This window comes from Prinia subflava, chromosome Z (assembly GCF_021018805.1).
Source record: "Prinia subflava isolate CZ2003 ecotype Zambia chromosome Z, Cam_Psub_1.2, whole genome shotgun sequence".
Taxonomy (NCBI): domain Eukaryota; kingdom Metazoa; phylum Chordata; class Aves; order Passeriformes; family Cisticolidae; genus Prinia; species Prinia subflava.
In genome coordinates, this window is record NC_086283.1 from 35,108,484 (window position 1) to 35,129,781 (window position 21,298).

Below are 21,298 nucleotides of genomic sequence, written 5' to 3' on the forward strand. Positions count from 1 at the left end.
GTATTCAGTAAATCGAAATCTGGCTAAACAATTTTTCTGCCTCTCTTCTTACTTACTCCTTTATTGTTCATCTCTCTTCCCATCCTCATACCTACTACATCTTGAAAAAAGTCCTTTGGATTACAGATTGCTTTGGGAGGACAAACTCTGACTAGTTCTGGTGCAGATGCATCTGTAATGTTGATGCTAAAGACCAAGCTTCTGTTTCTGAAAAATGCCTGTTTACATTCCTACAGGAATGCATACAGGAGTTTAATTGCTGTTTTAATGATCTGCACATAGGAGAGAAGTGAAATTTATAGGAAATGTAAGAGCTTCAGTTAGTCCTGATGAGGGGATTGATCTCGGAAAGCTTCTATCCCAATTGTGGTGGATGGTCTAATAAAAATATTATCTCCCCCTAGAGATGTTCATTAAAAGTATGCTTTGATCTTGGCAAGTCCTTCATCTGTGCATTCTACCTGTAAGGGCTCAATTCAGTGGGCCAGTGAGGTGCATTGGTCCTGCTTGATTGCTCTTGAGTGCCTGGCATGACCTGTTCCTGCTGCTCCTCGTAGCTTTCTCCAATAAATGGACATTTGGAATAACCTACAGCAACTCCAGTGTAGCTGTGTGCTGGTGTTCAGATGTCCATAGAAAGTTATGTGTACATCTATGTTTAATATGAATGCCTGGAATTTTGGGTGTATGAAAGGAATCAGATTGGACACTAACAGTGATTTAGAAATAATTGCTGTGATTTGCCTCCAAAATCCTCACAACAGTAACTGCATTGTGGAGCTTAAGAGAGCACTTCCAGGATCAGTAGATCTCACCCTTGCCTAATAAAGTGTCATGTAACATGTTTCCAGCTCCAATTAATCAAGAGCAGATTTGAGAAAATGCTGAATTACTCTGGAGTTTCCTCAGACTAATAAGGAGCTTTATCAGAGGGCTTTAAAAATTGCATCCTCCATCCTGGTGGCTTTGTTGTATTTTGGCATTCAAAAATGCATTCAGTTATACTCAGCATCACTAAAATTCCAGTTGTAGTTGATCAGTTTTGCATGGTTCTTCTAAATGACTCAGTGATTGACACAGGTGAGATTTAGTGTATTCTTTGCTGCTTTGTGATTGCATGTCGTACATTAACACCATAAAGTTTTAGCCAATATGTGCTGGTATTCCTCTCTTACCAATAAAAATTTACTGTTGGCTTAGAAATTAGGTCAGTCATTTACTGGGCTTGTAATTTCCATGCCTCTCCCAATTTTTCTTGGAGCAATGCATTTAGGAGCACCATTACATCAAATGGAAGATCATAAAATGGTGTCCTGGAAAGTCAGTAGTATTATCTTGTGTATGTCATTTAAATTCATACCATACAAAAAGAAATCACTACCTCCTCCATGAAAATAAAGATGTGTGCTTAAATAACTGTCTGAATGACCCATGCACCTTGGTCAAGCGCAGAACATTTTGAAAGGCAAAAGTTGTGTGGAAAAATGCTGCCTTAAGGAATTTACATTTTATATTCAAAAACTAAATCAAAATACCTTTCTATAGATAATTGAGAGACCTACTAGTAAATGACAACACCACACTGTATTTTAGGGATGCTAACTCTGATCATGGATTACTCATTTCTAGGCAAACAGATAATTTGACATCTGTATATATATATATATTTAGCTATTTCTTGTCAACTTAGAGGAATAAGCACTGATTTCATCTTTAGGATTTTCAGATGTTATCACATAAACACCTGTTTTCTTGGCACTTACTACCTCTTTCTCTTGCTTCCATCTGGATTATTAATGAAATCCACTCTTCTCTCTGAGGACAGTGATTGTTCCAGTGTCTCAGAGAGATTTGTTGTATGCAGATTAGTCAGAGCTGTAACAACCTTTACAACATTAAGGGAAAATTCAGCAATCCTGTGATTTCACTCAAACAATATGCTGAGAATCTGTAGCTGTTTGCAAATCAGGATTTAAAGTCCTCGCTCCTAACCTTCAGTGCTGCATTCTAAAGGATATGTAGCTGTTCTAGAACATACAGCATTGACACTTTCTCCAAATGCTAGCAAAGCAGAGGTATCATGTCTTTTGCAACTAGTGAACCATATCAATAGATTTAAAAACCTTTGGGTGAAATAGGAAATCTAAATTTGTTAATTTTCATTTCATTTGGAAGCATTCAGAGAGTGCCATAGAGGTGTGCTTTGTGCTTTTGGAGGTGTTGAACCTTAAGACCCCTAAGAAAGACATTATCCACCAAAAAAGGTCCTGAGGGCATTTGTGACTGAAGTAAAATTGTATACAGTCAAAAGATTTTTAAAAATGCACTTAGTATTGGATCTAGTATTCAAAATTCTGTGGTCACAGTTTTCCTATGAGCAATAGTGCCTTGGAAAGTAAAAGAAAATTATATAAATATGATGCATTATTTCATTAAATGTAAAAGAAAACAGTATGTCTTTTATGGAAGGAATCAGCACACATCACAGAGGAGGAAAAAAAAGAAGTTTTGTTTAAACTTCTTTAATAATTTGATTACTATATACAACTCACTATTTACTACTCAGTGTAAAGCAAAATGTGCCCATCAGGTGCCTGCTCCAAAGCACATACAGTAACTGATTCTGTTTTCAATTTACATAGTTGAATCTCTTGAACTGGTTTCTGTCAGCTGAGTTTAGAGCATTAAAAGCTTTTGCCAGTATATTTTAAGGCTGTTTTCCAAGAGATTCTGTTTCCATTACTTTGTTGAACTGGGATCTCTGAGCTGCTGTTCCATTCAATACTGAGCAGCATTGCAACATAGAGTGTTGCTGACACATTACTCTCAACTCGTAGTAAAAATGTATATTTGAACTTGTAGTAAAAATGTGTATTTGATCCTGTGTCCAGAAAAGCAGTGGAGGTAGGAATGCTCCACATTGAACTGATTCATTCTATTCCATGACAAACTGTGGTTTTCCTGTAGCCTGAAGTTATTCATCCCTGCTGATGAGCCATAATTGACTCAGCTTTGCTGATGGGAGAGGCAGTTGTCACATATTTGAAAATGTCATAAACCATCAAAAGTTCCTGAAGTGTCCATAATCCAAAGTATTAACATCATTTAGTGAAAAATTCCCTACCCCACAGGATGTACCTGGCCTTCACCTGACTGTGAACAAATGTAAACCTGGTGGCCTCTGTGTTTCTTGGGCTTCTCCCAACCCGAAGGATCAAGACTGACACCGTCAGGATCCTCGGAGTAGTGACTTACTCTGTCACTCTTCACTTCTCTCCCCCTTGCCCTCTTTTTCTTTCTGTGTCTCCCTGTCTTACCTCACATTTATTAATAAATATAAATCCTATTGACCTTCAGCATATGGTCTCATTTGCACTTTCATCCAGGCTGAGACATCTCTCTAATGATTTTAATACCTGGATCTTAACCTGTGGTTGGCAGGCTGACAAATAAAACAAGGCCTTCATCATCTCTCACACTGGGATTTTCTAGGAAAGAACAGCTCTTAGGTTGCACTGTGTCAAAAGAGGCCCCTCCTAGAGTGTATCATGTCCATGCAGATGCCCCAATGAGCAGTAGTTCTGCTGGAAACCAGGGAATAATAACTGATTCCTGCAGATCCAAACAGTTGGCCTCTTCAGACCACAACATCTGTGGAGGAAGTTGATGCCTCTGGTAAAAGCCTTCAGTCTGAGAATGGCCAAGACATAACAAAGACTGCAACTGCTATTCTGCTTTGAATTCATCACAATTCCTAGATTCTTTCCAAGTCAGAGAGTCAGAAGCAGATAACAAGAGAGGGCACTGGAAAACAGCTAGGAAATAAGATAGGCAACATAGTATCTGGAAAGCTGAGGACTCTAATTTGTCCTCTCAGTTGTGGGATGAACAGTTTCACTAACCAACTCTAATTTCTTTGCCTTTCACTACTTGGAAAAGAAAACTGTCCTCCCACTGCACCTTCATTAGAGGGGAACAATTGCTTCCAAATTTAATGCACTCTGTATTCAAGTCTGCCTGGAGAAAGGAGGGAGTAGGGGCTTCGGGCTGATGTTATTATCAGGGGGAGGTGTGAAATCCCAGCCTTTTTTAGGCATAAGCTTACAATTAATAAAGAAATAAATATGTCTGGATGATTACCACCTTCAAAAGCCTTGCAAGAAAATAGGTTGCATTCATAGTGGTGTTAATCATGACCAACCTATTTCCCCTCTTACTGCAAATCAGTGCAGTTTTCAGCTAACAAGAATGGGTGCCCTACTTGAGCAGACAAACCCAGGTAGGAGAGGCACTTAGCATGGCATTACCATCATTACATCCCAAGGTTAAAGGCAATGAAACTCCAGGAGCAGCAAAGTCAAATCAGTTCAATTGTATGATTGTTCGTACTCATGAAGTGGTGAGGCTGGCAGGGGATCCAGCATAAAACTTAGGACTTTCCAGAGGAGCTCCTTTAAGGTAATTCATTGCCCTCTACAGTAGCTTAAATCAGAAAGGCTAGAATGGTCACAGTAAATGTGGCTCCTGACATTTCTAAAGAGCAATATTAGTGATAGCCAGCTGCTAGGCCAGATGTCAAAGATGCATTAAGAGCACTTGATTTTAATCTAACTCATTCCCAAGAAACAGAATGGATTTGGCTTTGAGCAATGTGATAAAAGATAGATCGTGATTAATGAAGCAGTACAACTTAACCACATAAGTTGACTCCCACTTCCTTCTCTACAGTATTTTCACTGTCCAGAAGCAGTTCTTTTGCTTACCAGCCTTACAAGGGACATGTAAATTGTTAATTATCAATCTGTGAGCCAATTAAAGAAGTTGCTTTTTCTTTCTCAGCTTGAAAACCAAGGGGGAAGGATAATAGGTTTGGTAAACAGAGCTGTTCAGATAATGGAGAAATTCAAAGAAAAGCTATCATAGACTCAGCATGGGAACTCAGTACCATAATACTTTTACTAACCTGACTTCAACATTTAGATGGGGACTGGAATTCAGGACTGAGATAAACAAAAAAGAGTCTTTTTCATGGGATGTTCCAATTCAGCGTGGCCTAGAACAGCAAGAGATGGCAGTATATTTTTTCTTTTGCCTAATAATTTGAACAGAGGGCACAGTGCTGGAATAACTAGTAGTGTCTGTATTTTTTGACTTCACTCTAGGTAATGAAGTACAGTGCATGGAAATGCAAATTCAAGATAGAAAAATAAGTGGAATACTGTATCTAATAAATTATGCATATTTATAAGAAGTGATCATCTAGAGTTCTCTTCTCATTACATGGATTTGAAAAGCATCATGCATAGGAAACTTTTTTGCATAAGCTTGAGCTTTGAAAATTGAGGAGACTTACAATATTTAGAACAGGCTTCGTGCAGTTCCATCAGCCATTCTGCAATCTGTAGGGAAGTTCTGATCTTCCAAGGAGAGGCAAAGGATGTCATAATTCCAAACATCAAGAATCACTGAGAAGCAGATGTTAAGCTGTGACAGTCAGAGGCCCTGGAGGGTACTACCAAAATCAAGAAGATTGTCAAAATCTCAGTTCTTCTGGGACCTCAGGCTGGATTCAAACTGCAGGCATGTTCTCACAGGACATCTAAACTTGTCTTAACTATTGTGTCTGAATCCTCAGCTTCAGGCATGCTTTAGTAATGGATGTGGTTCTGAAAAAGAAAAGAAAATAGACTTTTCATACCTACCAGCTGCTCTTCAAAGGAGATTTATTTTGTGTATTATACATCCCATTACAGAGCTCACTAACCAAGCAATAAATTTTAGCTGCTCAAAAAAAACACTCCTCTCTAGCCCCATTTGAAGGCTGCTACAGTAATCTGAAAATACGAATACTTGATTACTTAAACTGTTACAGAAATTTTGTCACCACATCATACCACTTACTTTAGCATGTCCTGTAAGAAACAGCAGACTTACAGGGTAAGAAGGATTTGGGTTCAGGTGGAGTTAGCTGTGCTTCCTAATGTTGCAGGGTTGGAAATAAAAGATCTTCTCCTTTTGTCTTCCCATACACTTTACTTTCTTAATATTTTCATTTTGTTGGTCTTTTCCTCAATTGGATAGTAAACATCTAAACATTTATAAGGACTTTTGGAGTTGTTCTGGTTTTGAGCTTTGGATACAGGTGGTATTTGGGGGGCTTTGTTTGGTTTTCCTTTTTCTGTTAATGCATATGGTTGTTAAAAGCAGCTGATTTTACAATATCTTAATTGGAAAGCTGGCACCAGCTCAGTCCATCATTTTTTTCTTCTTCTTCTTCTTCATGGACCCTGTATGATGTAATTGGATGTCACTTCTGTACCCTTGATCTACATTTTCTGGGGAGAAGAGAATCAGGATCTCTTTGCAAACTTGTGTTTCCCTTTCTACAGTTTCTCTTTCCACAAGTCTTTGGGCCACAAACTTTCTTGAACTGCATGAAAAGGTAGGTGAATTAATCTGTGAAGACGGGCTTTGTACTCAAATGTAGCAAAATAGAGGTGCCAAATTTCACTATTATATATTTGCTTTTGCAAATTATTACAAATTGTAACCCAGTTCTGTAGAGGTAGTCCAAATTGTAATTTCTTTTGTGGGTAGTATAACTAAAATTATGCATGAGGCAAGGCTATCACAAGATGTAAGCTTGCTTGCAAAAGATGTATCACAGGATATGACTGCTATTGCAAAATGTATAAATGAGATAGCACAGGCTGAGAACAAAACAGCATTAAAGAAGAATACCAAGTCAAAAGTGGCATCAGAACACCACCCCTTGATGGACACTCAGAGACTGTATCTGTGCACTTCTGCAATCCTGTGGCAACCTCAGGTGGAGCTGTGGTAAACGGGCTCCAAAAATGTGCAAAGGCATGTGAGGAAGTAATGCAATGCAACAGTGTAAAGGACTGCTTGCTAAAGAATTGGGGGTGCCTTTGGCTGCTGCAATGCACCCAGCGCTCTTACTTTGCTTTATTTATCTGTCCCTTATTATCCCTTATTAAACTCTTAAAATTTTGAAGAGTGGGCTTCGTTTCTCACCATGTCCAACCTCACACATACGGAAACCAAGTGCAACCGCTGTGCAAGCTACAGGCATGGTCCTGAAAAAAACAATACAAAAAGGCTTAGCACTCAGATAAACAGAGGTCAAATGAAAAGGTTTGAAGTTTTGCCAGATGCTATTAATATCAATATCAGAATAATTTTCTGATTGAAAATGTGAGGGTTTACCCTCTGTGTGTTATTTCTATAGATGTGGCTGTTTAGCTTGTCTACCTTTCCAAAGCAGAGATACCAGCAGAAGACAATCTAATCACTTTGTCCTACCATAAGTGTCTGAGTGTAGCAATTGCTTCCTTCAGCATTAAAATGCTACCTGTGATTAAAAGCACATCAAATATTAAAACATCACATTTTAATATTTTTCAGCAGCAGAGGACACTATTCGTTACTCCTGCTCTACATGAAGGAAGAGCCCAAGTTTGATCCTTAAGTTTTATTTGCAACAACTTTAGAGCAGGGAAGATGACAAAGAAAGAAAGAAGGAATGAGGTGTGGCTAATAAACATGTGGGAGGTTCATGAAATAATTGAAGAATGGGCACTCTATTGTTTATTGCTGGGATGTTTGTTTAATTTTTAAAGTATGTTCCCTGGAGAGTGCAGGTTACCCTCATGCTCTGGAAGGAACAGGGTGTTCTGCTCCTTTAAGGGGTTTTTTAGTGGTTTAAAAGCCATCTGGAAGATTAAACCCCACTCAAGTTGTTCCCTTTCCCCTGTCCCTTCGAATGAAGGAGGCACACCAGGAGCAATTATAAATTGGAACAACAATTTACTGAAAATCACAATACCCACAGCAGTACTAATTGCAAAAAATCCCCAACAACAGTATAAAAAAGTGAGAGCATGTTTTATCCTCAAAAGCATGTTCACCACCAAACTCCCCATTCAAAAAACAAAAACAAAACTAAAAACAAACCATAGCAACAACAACAATAAAAATAACTAGGATAAAACTACCCCCTTGGGAGCTTAGATTATCTTTGCCATGCTGCCCACTGTTTTCTCCAGCCCACTGTGCTCAGCTGTGTTCAGCAGTGTCCACTCAGCTGTTTCTGCTCCAGCTGGGTTTTTGGGGTCCTCTGTAGTTCTCTTGGTGTGGTGGCTGTCTCCCAGTGCTGAGGGCAGTGTGAGTTCTCCTATCAGGTCTCTGCAGTTTGGAGCAGCAGTGCCTGGGGCTCTCAGGGCTGCCACAGGACACTCCCACTGCAGCTCTCTCAGTGCAGCAGGGCTCTCTCCTGGTGCCAAGCAGCTTTGTGGTTCAGACCCTGGTCCCACACTCTCCAGAGTGAGCCAGGAAAAATGGCAAACTTTCAGTTTCTGGCCCTGTCTTTGTCTTGCCAAAACCACACCACCAGCAGTGATGTGGGTGGTATGGAACAGACAGTGCTAAAGGATTCTGCCCCTCTTTTTCTGTAGCCAGACAGGATTTGACAAAAAGAAGATCACACAGGCAGACCTACCAGAGGTAAGTATTCTATCTGAGATACATCATTCCATAAAGGACAGAGAGAACGTTTGATAGTTGCCAAAGAAAAACATTCATTCATGTTTTGTTTAGTGTTTTGGTGACACTTGAATAGAGGGATTTTCTTTCCTGTGGTAAGTGTTTCTCTGTTTTACGGGAGCCAATGGGTCATTCTGCCACTGCCCCTCAAAGAGAGTTTAGGTTTAGTTTGGCCAAGAAGACAGTAACAATCTTGTAGTGGGAGTTAAAGCACTTAGGAAGATAGCAACCCCAGTGAAACAGCTGAAAGAAATTTCAAGGGCGAGCTCAGGAGACACAAAGGAAATCATGCTGTCTGCTCTTGTTGAGACCTGGACATCAAGAATACTGAATTTATAAGCACATGTTACAGGAACCAGAGATGAAGAAGAAACCAATATTTACTGACACTCTCCCTATCCAAGAGAAAGGTAATAAGACTGAAGAGGTGGACTAATTGTCATGAGAAGTGAGAAATTAATAAGCAATAGAAGATAGAATACTAATTAATAAAGAAAACTACATAAGTAGTCAATGAATCCCTTTGTTTGCTAAAATTGATAAATAGTTAAATGTTTTGATAACTGTATGATGTACTGTGAACTGTGTTTTGTGGAGTGATTCCCACATACCCCAGCTTTGAATAAGGTCAACTTTCTAACCTAACAAACTGGTGATAGGGTTTATTTTGTCAGTTTTGGTGACAAGATTCATGCTGTCATGGTCTTAATCAGCAACTGAGCCCCACAGAACCACTCACTCATTCCCCCATCAGTGGAACGAGGGTGAGAATCAGAAAAATTAGAAAGCTCATGAAATGGAGACAGTTTAATAGGGAAAGCATAAGCCTCACATTTAAGCAAAGCAAAACAAGGAATTAATTTTCTACTTCCCATGGGCAGGCAGGTCACACTCAGGAAAGCAGGGTTCCATCACAGTTAACAGTGACTTGGGAAGACAAATGTCATAGGTCCAAATGTTCCTGCCTTCTTTCTTTTCCCCCTCCACTTTACATACTGAGTGTAATGTCATGTGGAATGGAACATCCCTGTGGTCCATTGGGGGAGGGTCACCTCTCCCAGCTGTGTCTCATCCCATGTGCCTCACTAGTCAGTATGACAGTACAAGAAGCAAAAAAGACTCTGCATAAGGCATCCTCAGTAATGACAAAAATGACATCTCCATATTATCAACACTATGTTCAACACATATCCAAAACAAAACCCTATACTAACCACTCTGAAGAAAACTGAGCTAAATGGGGCCAAAATCAGCACATATGCTTAGCAGGGGAGCTCTCTTTCTACTTTCTTCTTAAATACAATATAGAAAAGAATACTACCCCTATTTACCAGTCAGAGGTTCTCTTAGTTTAAGTGCTATCCACATTTCATTGGCCCAAAGTAAACTACTGTCCTCAGTTTAAGACCCCACAGACCTTTGCAGGAAACCACTCTCCTTATTTGTCAATTCAGTGTTTGAATTCAGCTGTAGCCCCAGTTTGCCTCAGATCCATAGGTCTCAGGCCCACAGCCACATGGCCTCAGCTCACATGTCAAGAACACAAGCTGGGATCTTAGAGATGTTAGGAATTGTGCCAAAAATAAAGTGAAATTAGAGGTAGACAACAATCTTGATTGGGCAAGAGTGTGCTCTTACCCAGTTAATGAAGAATAACAAATTGGGGTAAGCAGATGATGCATCAGCTATTCCACAGACACAGACAGGATGGAAAAGAATGAGCAGGAGCGTTGCTAAGTGACACAAAAGCAAAGTCCTGTGCTTGGGATGGATGGACTTAACTCCATGCATCTGTACAGGCTGGAGGCCCGCTGGATTAGAAGCAGCTTTGCAGGAAATGAGCTGATGTTTTTTAGTGAAAAAGAGGATCTGTGGTTCTACTTGTTAGTCAAAAACCAAGAATAGTCCTGTGTGTCATTTCCTCTACAGGGACTGTCTGAGGTCAGTGAGAAATGTAATTAGCACAAAGGTCATTGAAGGTCAGCTCATTCCCACTGCCTGACCAGGGGTGATGTCAGGTCAAATTCAGAGACAATAATCTATATAAGAAGTCATGTAAGGTCAATCACAATCTGTATTTTTTGCCTAGCATCTAAAGTCTAGTCAATTCAGTGAATTTCACTGGGGTAGTCTGAGGTCCACCAGATTATCAATTCAATATGAAAATATCCCACGTGTTTTTTCCAGGGTCATCTGACATTAATTTGAAATACAAAGAGTTGACAAGAGGATAATTTGAAATTAACAAAATCCTTGTGTGCTGCATAGGAATCAATTGAAGTGATTCTGAGATCCATTCAGGTCACTAGAGGTAATTTCAGGCTTTTGCAACCTGAGGCCAATTGACATCAACATGAGAATCACCTCTTTGGAGGTGTTATGATGCCATTAGTGAGAGATGACTTTGCTCAAATTAAAGTGCAAGCTAGACAAAATGCTGTTTTAACAACAACAACTTTGTTTTGTAATACTAAGTGGAGAGGAGAAAGAGCGAGAGGGAGAGAGAGGGAAGGAGAAAGATAGTGCATGCAGAATATAGTCACCTCCTGTGGATCCAGAAGTGCCCCTTTAGTCCATCTTTACCCTCAGCTTCTCATTGGTGGAGCAGGGACCCAGTGCAGGAAGGGATGCTGGGTATATAAGGTCTGCCAAGGACTGTCAAATCTTTTCACTACTTATACAAACAAAGGTATTAATCCTTATTGACCGCAAGCTACACAGTTCTTGTATTAAATAGTATTCTATCTTCTACTGATTAAATTATTCCCTTGCTTCTTATGCTAATTAGTCCACACGCTCAGTCTTTCTCTTCTTTTGAGTCAGTGGGTTTCTTGGGTTGGTGTTCTGTGAGCTGGTGGTTGCACATCCCTCTGTGGGAATTAATTTTCACCCAGCTGGAGCTGACTCAGCACAGTTGCTGAGTTGGATTTATTAGTATGTTCCTTTTCTTGGTAGTTCTGACAAATGTCTTGTGCCTCATCAATTCTGCTTTTTTTTACCCACTGTTAATGATACATCTTCTCAAGTGTTGTTGACCTCCTGCTAGCACTTAACACCCAGACAACAGTACCACCTTTGCATAGCCAGGGTTCCAAGATCCACAGAGGCATATCTGGGGAGCTTTGGTGATGGTTGCAAATGGCATCTGTCCCATAACCGGTCGCAAACACAACCTTTGTTTGATCAGTGACATGATCAGGTATGAGTAGCTGGGTTTTTTCACACAGTTTGTCACTTTGAGTAACATTTCTCTGGATAAATTAACCAGGATATGCTACTGCCAGGCCTGGAAGGAGCACCTTTCTGTCACAAACTCCTTTTTCCTGTGTCCTTAACAGAGTTTGAGATAGGTAACTGTGCTCTTTAACTTCCAAGAGGAGGTCACTTAGGCATATTATCAGCCTTATTTCCACTTAAGAGTTCATTGGAAGTCAACTTGTACTACAGTTAGAGGCTCTAAATATCATTTGAGATGAACATGAGATCCAAGTAACTGCTTAGGGTCAGTAGAGGTTAAATGAGTCAGTTAGCTATGATCACACCTCAGGAAGGTCTTTAGAGGTCAACTTGTGGGCTAAGTAACTTGTGTAGGGTCATCTGAGGTGAACCTGAGGTGTCACTTAATCTGTCAAATAGGGCTCATCTCGAACCATCATGAGACTTGGGTATATGCAAGGTGTTGCTTGAGGTCAGCTAGGCTCTTGTTTGGAACCTAGAATCATCTGAGGTCAATGTGACATACCCTTGACCTTCACAGAAGCCAAGTGGTGACATTTAAAGTCACCACTCTTCTCCTTTGGAGGAGGGGCAAATATTTAAAGTCTGTTTGGTATCCAGTTAAGCAGTCAAGGTTTGTTTGTGGTCAACCACAGAGCCTGTTGGGGTTCATGTGAGGTCAGTGCAGCCTTTGATCAGTGCCCAGGTAAAGGTAAAGGTCATTCAAGGTAAACCTCAGATCCAATTAATTTTTTGGTTTGTCATTTGACATCAACCTTCCCCTCATGTGATACTAGTAGGTCAATCACTATCCTTGACTCCTGTCTGAGGTTATCTGAACTCAACTGAAGATGGAACTCTCACTACAGGGTCTTCTAAGATCAACTCTCACAGTCATGGCACAGGTCAATTCAAGTAAGCATGAATTTAAATAACTTATAGGAGTCACCATAAGGTCCAACCAGTTTCATTTCAGAGCCCCAAGGCTCAAATGTTGACCTCATCTGAGGTCAAGATGCTACCAAATTAGATAAGAAAGGGACAATATGATAGCTGGTGATCTGCTTGGGATCATCTACGGTCAATGCCTGGGCTCAGATTTACACCCAGTAAATTGCCCAGGGTCACACTGATCCTTGTTTTCATTCAGCAAGTTATCTAGGGTCCTGTTCAGAACAAATTAACCTGCAGATGTATCATCTGATATCAATCTTAATTCCAATTAGCTACACCAAATAATCATTGAGGGTCAGCCTGCACAGAGGTCACCTGAAGTTAATCCAGACCACAATCCTTATGGTCACTTGCGGCCAACCTTATACCAATTTAGTAGAGCAGGAGGAATATGTAGCCATTCCTAACTGACCACACTGGACCTCCCTTGTTCTCCTTGATCAGGTGCTGACCTTACTCTTTCCTGCTCAGACATTTTCAGAGGGCAAATTAACACTTCAAATATCATAGCAGGGGTCATTTGAGGAGAAGCATCTCTTTTTCAGTTATCAGGTGAAACACCTGTTGAAAACAGGTCACCCTGAGTACACAAGGTAAATGTGTTTCAGTACGTATAAACTGCCTCATGCTACATACCACAGAAACAAGATGGCGTTGGCACTATCTCTGTGGGCAAGAGTTCAGTCAGGAAACACAGCAGGAGAAGGGTTCAGAAGTCAGAAACTGCCTTCTGTGCCTCAGCCTCCCCTCCTCTTCCTCATCGCTCTCTCCTCCTCTTTTATCTCCTCCTCCCTTCTGCCAGCCATGCATAGGTTGGGGTACCTACAAAGTATCAAACCTAGATTGTATTATTTTCAATGGCAACCCAAGAAATGGAAGGTTTTAGCTATTTGCCTAAATCTTTAACACAAAGAACTCAGCCAGACTTCCTTTAGGCAAAGTTACTTCTCCCCTGCAGAACTTGTCTCTGTTTTCTTTTTCTTGAACTCTAAGTGCTTTATCACAACTGAATATTAACATCTAAAAGTACCCAGGGCATTTTAAAACACTGATTTGTTTTCTGTTCTGCAGAATAGAACCAACACCATGGAGGCAACTGGACAGAGCACTACAATCATTTTCACACTCTTCAGTATCAGTGTCCTGGTTTAGGGCAAATTTGGGAGGAAACTCCCAAAGGGGTCCTTCTAGAAAGAAGATGCAAGCAGCATCTCATCCTACTGGTTTGGGAAAAGATTTCCCTGGAGAAAAAGGGAAAAAAACCCTGTGTATTTAAGCAAAGTGTTCAGAAGAATAAAAAATGAATAATAATAAACAACAGAGCCTCTTGCTGCTGTGAAGAGGTGTCAAATTCAGGAAGTCCTTGTCGTGGGGTGTGGCTCAGCTCGCTCAGTCTCTCATCAGTCCCTCTGGCACTCGGGAATGACATCCCAGGGCCCGGGGGGACACAGCTGTGAGCTCCCAGGGTTTTCTGGGTCTTCAGAGCAGGGTTAAACAGTCACAAGAAAAAGAAAAACCACAGTCCCGGGATCTTCTCTGCCTCAGCTAGCTAAAAAAAACCTAACTAAAAGCAAAGGAGAGCTCTCTCCCGCTGTCCATGCAGTCAGGACAGTCCGTGAGAGGGAATGCAGAGGAGTGAGTGCAGGTTTTGAAAAAAAATGGCTCGCTCCTTCTGTCCCCTCCCTCGCTCTTGGAACTAGTCTTAAGGTCAGAACTCAATATCCAGCATAAATAGAACAGACAGTTGGGGATACAAGCATCATAAGTCACCACAGGATACAGAGGACAATGGTTTTTGCCCAGTTTAGTTTGAAATTTCTCTTCCCCAGCAATAGTTACCATGAATTGGGAGATCAAACTGTCTTCCAGGATAAGTCAAGATATGACAAAGACTGTAAAGAAAAGCTGAAAAGCATAATAGATCTTGCAAATGATCTAGCAATGAGGTAAGCACTGATGACTCTGGTGTGACAGTGAATGAGAAGGCCCAGGTCAGTCCAGATAGGTTTTTCTTTATCTCTGGGAATAATTTTTCAGCAAAAAGTGACTGGCATCAGCATCTTAAGAACAGAAAATAGATATAAAGGGTAGCAGATTTGATAACTGAGCACTAATCATTTATGGCTGCTCCTTGCTTACACTTGTGTCTATACAGGCACATCGGAGAACTAAAATTATAGTAAAAAAATAAGACTGTTATATTTAAGCAATTGTATCCCTTTTTCTAAAACATGCAGCAGTGATTTGATTTACCAGGTTTTCTAACAACTGAGTAGACATCTCAACTAAAAAAACCCTGTAGTTTATTGAAAAACTAATAGATAAATTAAGATATCTACTTTCTTCTTCTGTAAAATTAAGTTTGGGCTTATTGGAGACAGGGGTAAAAGTATTCTTGCTGTAAGTATATTGGCCACAAGAACAGAAACTAATGCTACTACAGAACTAAAACAAAAGAGGAGCTGGAGACCACATGATAAATATAGAATAGATGTTTATTACTTTGAGATTAAAAACAAAAATAACTGCATTATTCTCTGTATGTTACTGTCACCTGTTTCCCTTAGTGCTCAGAAACGTTATTTCATTTTACATCTGTCAAGAACAGAAACATTGTGAAAGTGTTCTTTTAGTCTTTAGAAATAATATGAAATAGACTGACAGAACTACAACAGATACAAATGCATTTCTAGAAAATACATGTGTGATATCCCTTTTGATTTTATTGCACTAACAAATTAATAACCCCAAATACACCACAACTCCGAATAAAAGAGAGAAAAAAAAAAAAAAAAAGCTTTCCTAAGTATGAGGATTTCAATTTCTGAATATTTTTCATATGTTCAAGCTACATCTCCAATGCAGCAGATGCAAAAAAAAAAAATTTGCTGTGGATAATCCCAAATGAATTCCTAAGTAAGCTTCTTTTAAGCTTATATTAAAAAGTGAGCTTATAAATACTCTGGTGCATTTTTTGTTTTGTTTTGTTCTTTCAAAACTTTACTGCCTGACTTATTTGAACAAAGTAAATAGGGCTTTTTTTTTTTTTTTTCTCCCTGAACCCACTAGAATTATAGAAGAAATCTTTGGATGTGCTTTTCAGCATAAACAAATATTGAAGCTAATAATCAGAAACCCCTATGGTTTGGTTTGACACACATGATTTCCTCTTCCACTCTGGTTGTCAAGCAATTGGAGAAAGAACCTGACTACCACACCTTTCACTTCATATGAACCCAAATTTTAGTGTGAGTGGGGCTTACTGCTGTCTCCATTAATGGATGTTGGGGTTGTTTTTTTTCATGTATTCAATAGGCATGTGCCTCAATCCAAGGTCAGTATTTAGAAATCAAAAGAAAATTTAAAGAATGTACACAATTTGTAATAAGAAATACGCCAAGAGCTCATAAGAAATATTTTTTTTAAATTATTTTCAATATAATTTATTACTGAACTATGAAAAGGGAGGGGAGAAAGGTCTTTAATCAAATACTTAAATTTACAGTTTAGTGAAATGTGAATCAGCACTCCCCAAAAAATGCAAAAAGAAAGGTGAGGCATAATTTATCAGCCAGCAGAATTACTAGAATTCTTCCTCTTAGTGTCTCCACACATGAAAAATTAGTGCAAAAATAAAAACATACAGTGGAAAGATTTGAAATGCCTGTTTTTCTTGTTTCATCCACTTTATATTTCATGCTGAGCAACATTAAATAGCTACAAAACTAAATAAACTACATTTTAACACAGATTAGTATCTTGCAAGGATCCCCAGTTTCATACTGTATTGTAGTATTTACCTTGACAGATACTGACAACAAGGAATAAGATTATTCTACCTTGACCTAGCTCTACATCATAAGAATTCTCACAAGAGTTCCCTACATCACAAGAATTTCTGCTGTGAATGCAGGAGCTACCCACTCTTGCAAGCAATATGAGCATTGCCGATCATATGAAAAATGATTTGTACATACCTTCAAAACTTGTAAGGAAATGAAAGGTGCTAAGGCCCAGCCTGATCTAGAGTTTATTTTTTATGCATAATATATATGTGTTCTGAATTTATGGCAACACTTGAGGAAAACAACACTATCAGGGCAGGAGTTACATTGTCTTTGACTTTAAAGACGTATTTATGTGTCATTTAACTTAACTGAATTTAAAGGCATGCAAATAGTTAGAGATCCTTGAGAGAAAGATCTTTCTTTAAAGTATATATGTATTCATATAAGCAGATATCTCCCTAAAGACAGATTTTAAAATAATCACAAGAAGCAGAATTACCACTTTACAGGCCTATGGATCAAAATTCACCCTCAGTCTGCAGAGATGCAATCAAACTACTTCCTTCACAGAGAAGCTAAGTTTGCTGGTATATTGACTTGCTTTCAAATAAAACAGCCAAAGGGAAATCTGTATTTTGCAAAATGAGAAGTAAAATCTGATGGGGAAATATATGGTGGGGGTTCTATAGAATTATGTCAGAAAGAAAAAAAATTCAATAGGAACCTCTTCTGAATGCTCTCAGCAACTGAAGGCATCTCAGCTAATCATTATGGAGATCATTACTTCTATGCCTGCTTACAATGCTGATTACTTCAACACCAATATCATAATCAATATAAAAACTGGGAATATGTAACTTCCAAATCCTATACATATGTAAACACTTACTAAATATACCAAATAAATCACAGATCATAATTAAAGAAACCCTTACACCTTAAAATTTACTGTCAGCCGTAGTGGAAATTTTTTTTTTTTAATTCAAGTGTAAAGTTTTCTAATGACTGACATTTGAACATTTGGGGTTTTTACTCAATACAGAAGCACAAAGTGGCTTTAATGGTGTGACCAGTATTTGAACACCAGTTGTGTTAGAAATACTTCTGCTGAAAACTTCTTTTCACTCTTTACAAAAATCATATTATGCAAATTGATTCTTCTTACTTCTGAACTTCAGCTGTGATCAGAGGACATGAACAGAAACCAATGTGGATTCTGCCTAATATAATTGCAGCACTGTTAGGCAACAGTCCTACACTCAGCCTGACATTAACAACAAGTTAAATGCCAAATTGAACATACTATTCTTTGTGATGTCTAAAGTCTTTCTTCCAGTTGTAACTTTAAAACATTTGGAAGATAAAATATTATAGAGACAGGCAAGTCCTAAAAGTCAAATGACATTCAACATGTTTTTATTAAAGACCACAGAATATTCATTACCTCAAAATGAGAAAAATCGATGGTTGTGGGTCTAATAATCTGCTGCTTTATTGTGCAACTTTTTCTTGGTATGTGAAAAGAGTTGAAGACAAAATTACTACAAATTTTTTCAGACTGTCATGACTGCTGTTTAAACCAAGAATTCATTACTCATGTATTCTTGGTTTGTCTCTGCATCAGAATCAATAATAAAAAGAAAGTAGTAATTCTGCAGCTTCCTGCTCATATGCTGAAGAAAAGTGAGCATGGGGCTGAGTGGGCTCTGACTGAACATGAATGGTTTGTATGTGTATACATTCATTTATTTGAATGAAAGAGAAACAAAAATTACTACCACTTGGAAATAAACTTGTCACAGTCATTTTCCTAAGAAAGTGAAATGTGGAACCATGATCCACATTATTAGAAAAAGGCACTGATGGGACAGTTCACACAGGCAAGGGATGACCTGCTCCTGGAAATTCATTAATTTGTAAAAAAAGGGCCAGCACAAGAGCATGGAAGGGGAGTAAATAAAGCTATTTTTTTTTAATTCCTTGTCCATAGGGTCTAGTCAGGGCAGACAGATGTTGCACTCAGTCATCTGTATTGTGTGATTTTGGACAAACCCTTGGTAATGAAAAGGGACAGGTTTTGAAACATGCAAACCCAGGGGCTCTCGGCTTTACAAGTGTGTGTCGTACTCAGAAGGCCCATCTGCACCATCAGCTTCTTTGGTGTTTGTTCCCATTTCTATTCCGAAGGCCAGACCAGCAGTTTCCAGTGTGTAGTCACTTCTCAAATCTACAGCAAGAAAACAAATTCAATAATGCATCCAAGTAAATGTCTGAAAAGCACAAACACCTTGAGCAGTGTTCAACCCAACAACTGATGGCAGCTTGTTTGACATTCTCAGGAAGAGGAAAATCTGGAGCAAGGCAAATAAGAACCAGCGGGTTGGGAGCCATGGGGTACTCAGTGATGTGAGCCCATATGAATCAAGTTTCCCTGACTGTATCCATTCAGCTGATTTTCCCTTGTATTACCTCAAGTTACCACAGACAAAAATAAACCAGTAACACTTCAGTTTCTGTTTCAGAATCAAACAGCAATTATTACCCCACGTAGACAATGAAGGGAAGGAGTTTTCTCTACAGAAAAAAAAATCAGTGGCTGAAAAGTTTTCCAGAAAACAACATATTTTGGCTTTCAGTCTTTAAAATCTGCCACACATCAAACAGAAGCACATTCTACCAAATATAAGGTGAACAGGCAATCCAACTAAGCGTAAGTAGGAGTTGCAGGAAGGCCACAAGACCTCCAGTGAGGTCTTCTTTTTTCCAGCTAATGCATTGCAAATTTTCTACTGTTATTCTTTCTCATTCTAAAAGTTATTGCAGATGTTATCTGTAGTGACGACCTGGAAAAATGGGCTCCCATTTAGCAAAGAAAGGGAAACAATTCAATGGGAAGAAGCTTTCATGCCAAATGCCAACACCAGGTTGCTGAACTCCCACTCTAACATGGATGTTAGGCAAAAGAGCAGTATTCTTATATCTGTCTTTGCACTGGAAGACCACGCCTACCAGAGTCTTTCAGCTCAATAGAATTTCAGTTCTTGTCTTTGTAGCCCATCGAGGCCTTCACTTTATTGCACTTATAAAGTTATACATAGATTAAAAATCAATCTTTACTTTGCATACCAGGAAGTTTCAACTTTCTGCAGCAAGAATTACAGCGATGTTTTGCAATGAAGTTTCTTATTGCATCTTCTCCTAGGTTTGCTGGTCCAAATACCATCTTTCCAGACCTAAAAGAAATATTTTTAAAACATTAATGAATCTAAAATGAAGCAGTTACAGGGGAGAGAGACGATGCTATTTTTTAATCATTTGGCCCCTTCTATCAGGAAAATCTAAATTTAATACATAAGTTTTTTACATATGAGATGAGAAAACTCTCAGTTCCAGTACAATAATAGCCTCCATACATCCCACATTACTTCTCTTTTTCTCTAAAGGCAGACAGGACAGACTCATCAGCCCATACTAAAATGTTTAAAGGTAATCTGGGCACAGTGACATTTTGATGACACTTGGCATAATCTGTGTGATTCTGCTCACTCATTGCCACCAAGCAAGTAGTTTGGCTCCAGTTTTGATGGTGGGCATGCAAGAACAAAACAGAGCTAACAAGGACTTATTTTCTCTTCAATTAAAACCAGAAAGGCAAAGTCTAACAGAACCCTAGTCACAAAAATATGCAGCATAGAAAAATGAATAAAATAAAACCCCAAACCCCACAGTATGCTGCTAACAAGCAAGGTTTTAAAATTTATTGTCTTCATCCTGTGCTCATGTCCATGTGTCTGTTCTCTGACCAATTCATCAATGCTACTAGGGGATCCATTTGTGGAAATGTATTACATATTCTGAAAGAAATTGTCACAATTATAAACAAAAACCGCCTATATCCACACAAGTGTCGGAAGTACCTCATAATTACAATAGATTCTTAAGATAGTCTGAAAGATTGGTGCTCATTAATTTCAGTATAGCTGCACCTTTACTCTCAAGATTTTGAAAGTCTAGATGCTATGGAACACAGCACATAAATACTTCCAGAGAAACTTTACAAATGCTAGTATTTTATTTTAATGACATGCAAAGTGGAAACAGCACATTTTAAAATCTGAAATCAATTACAGCTCTGAGAAACTATAGAAAATATTTTAATTCTCTCAAATCTATCTGTAATTCACACTAACAAAACTATGTTCTCTCTAAGGAAAGCAATGTTCAAACATGAAACTCTTCCCTTTCACACATGACAACAGCAATGATTAGCCAAAACTACTACACAAAATCTAGTATCTTTTAATTCCTTGTAAACCCTGAAGATTATGTGTCTCCTGGATCCTGTGAAGGATTCATCTCATCATCTTTTAATGCAAATTAATACATCAAACAAGGGAAGGAGTAGGGTATCAATTAAGGGCCATATATACACTTTGAATAACATGATCCAATATAATCATTTCTATCCTTTGCTGGAATCTGATGAAATCCCATAGAAATAGAATGTACCTAAGTATTCGCTTGGGCAGTTATAGGAAATTAGGAAGACTGCTAATTCCAAGGCCATACAACCACTCTGATTCTTCCTCTAATCTAACCATTACTATGTGCAAGGTGAAACAAGACAGAATGACATTTTCTCATGCCATTTTGAGATAAAAAGGTGATATATATGAAGTAACCTTTCCTCTCTACCCAGTACTGGCAATGGTTCAAGAGGAATACTGCATTCAAATTTGGAAAACTCTCTAACATGAAAAAAGGATTGAAGGAGA

The 21,298-nt window shown here is 38.8% G+C and overlaps 1 protein-coding gene across 1 annotated transcript in view; it reads right to left on the reverse strand.

Annotated features, from left to right (window-relative positions):
* Positions 1-15,212: 15,212 nt before the first annotated feature.
* Positions 15,213-21,298, reverse strand: part of TRPM6 (transient receptor potential cation channel subfamily M member 6) — an 80,453-nt gene continuing 74,367 nt past the window's right edge. The window contains exons 38-39 of the mRNA XM_063423402.1: positions 19,650-19,756; positions 15,213-18,750 (exon numbers count right to left, since the gene is read on the reverse strand). Coding sequence (XP_063279472.1) covers positions 18,632-18,750; positions 19,650-19,756 — 226 coding nt within the window. The 3' untranslated portion in view covers positions 15,213-18,631. The remainder of the gene's footprint in view (positions 18,751-19,649; positions 19,757-21,298) is intronic.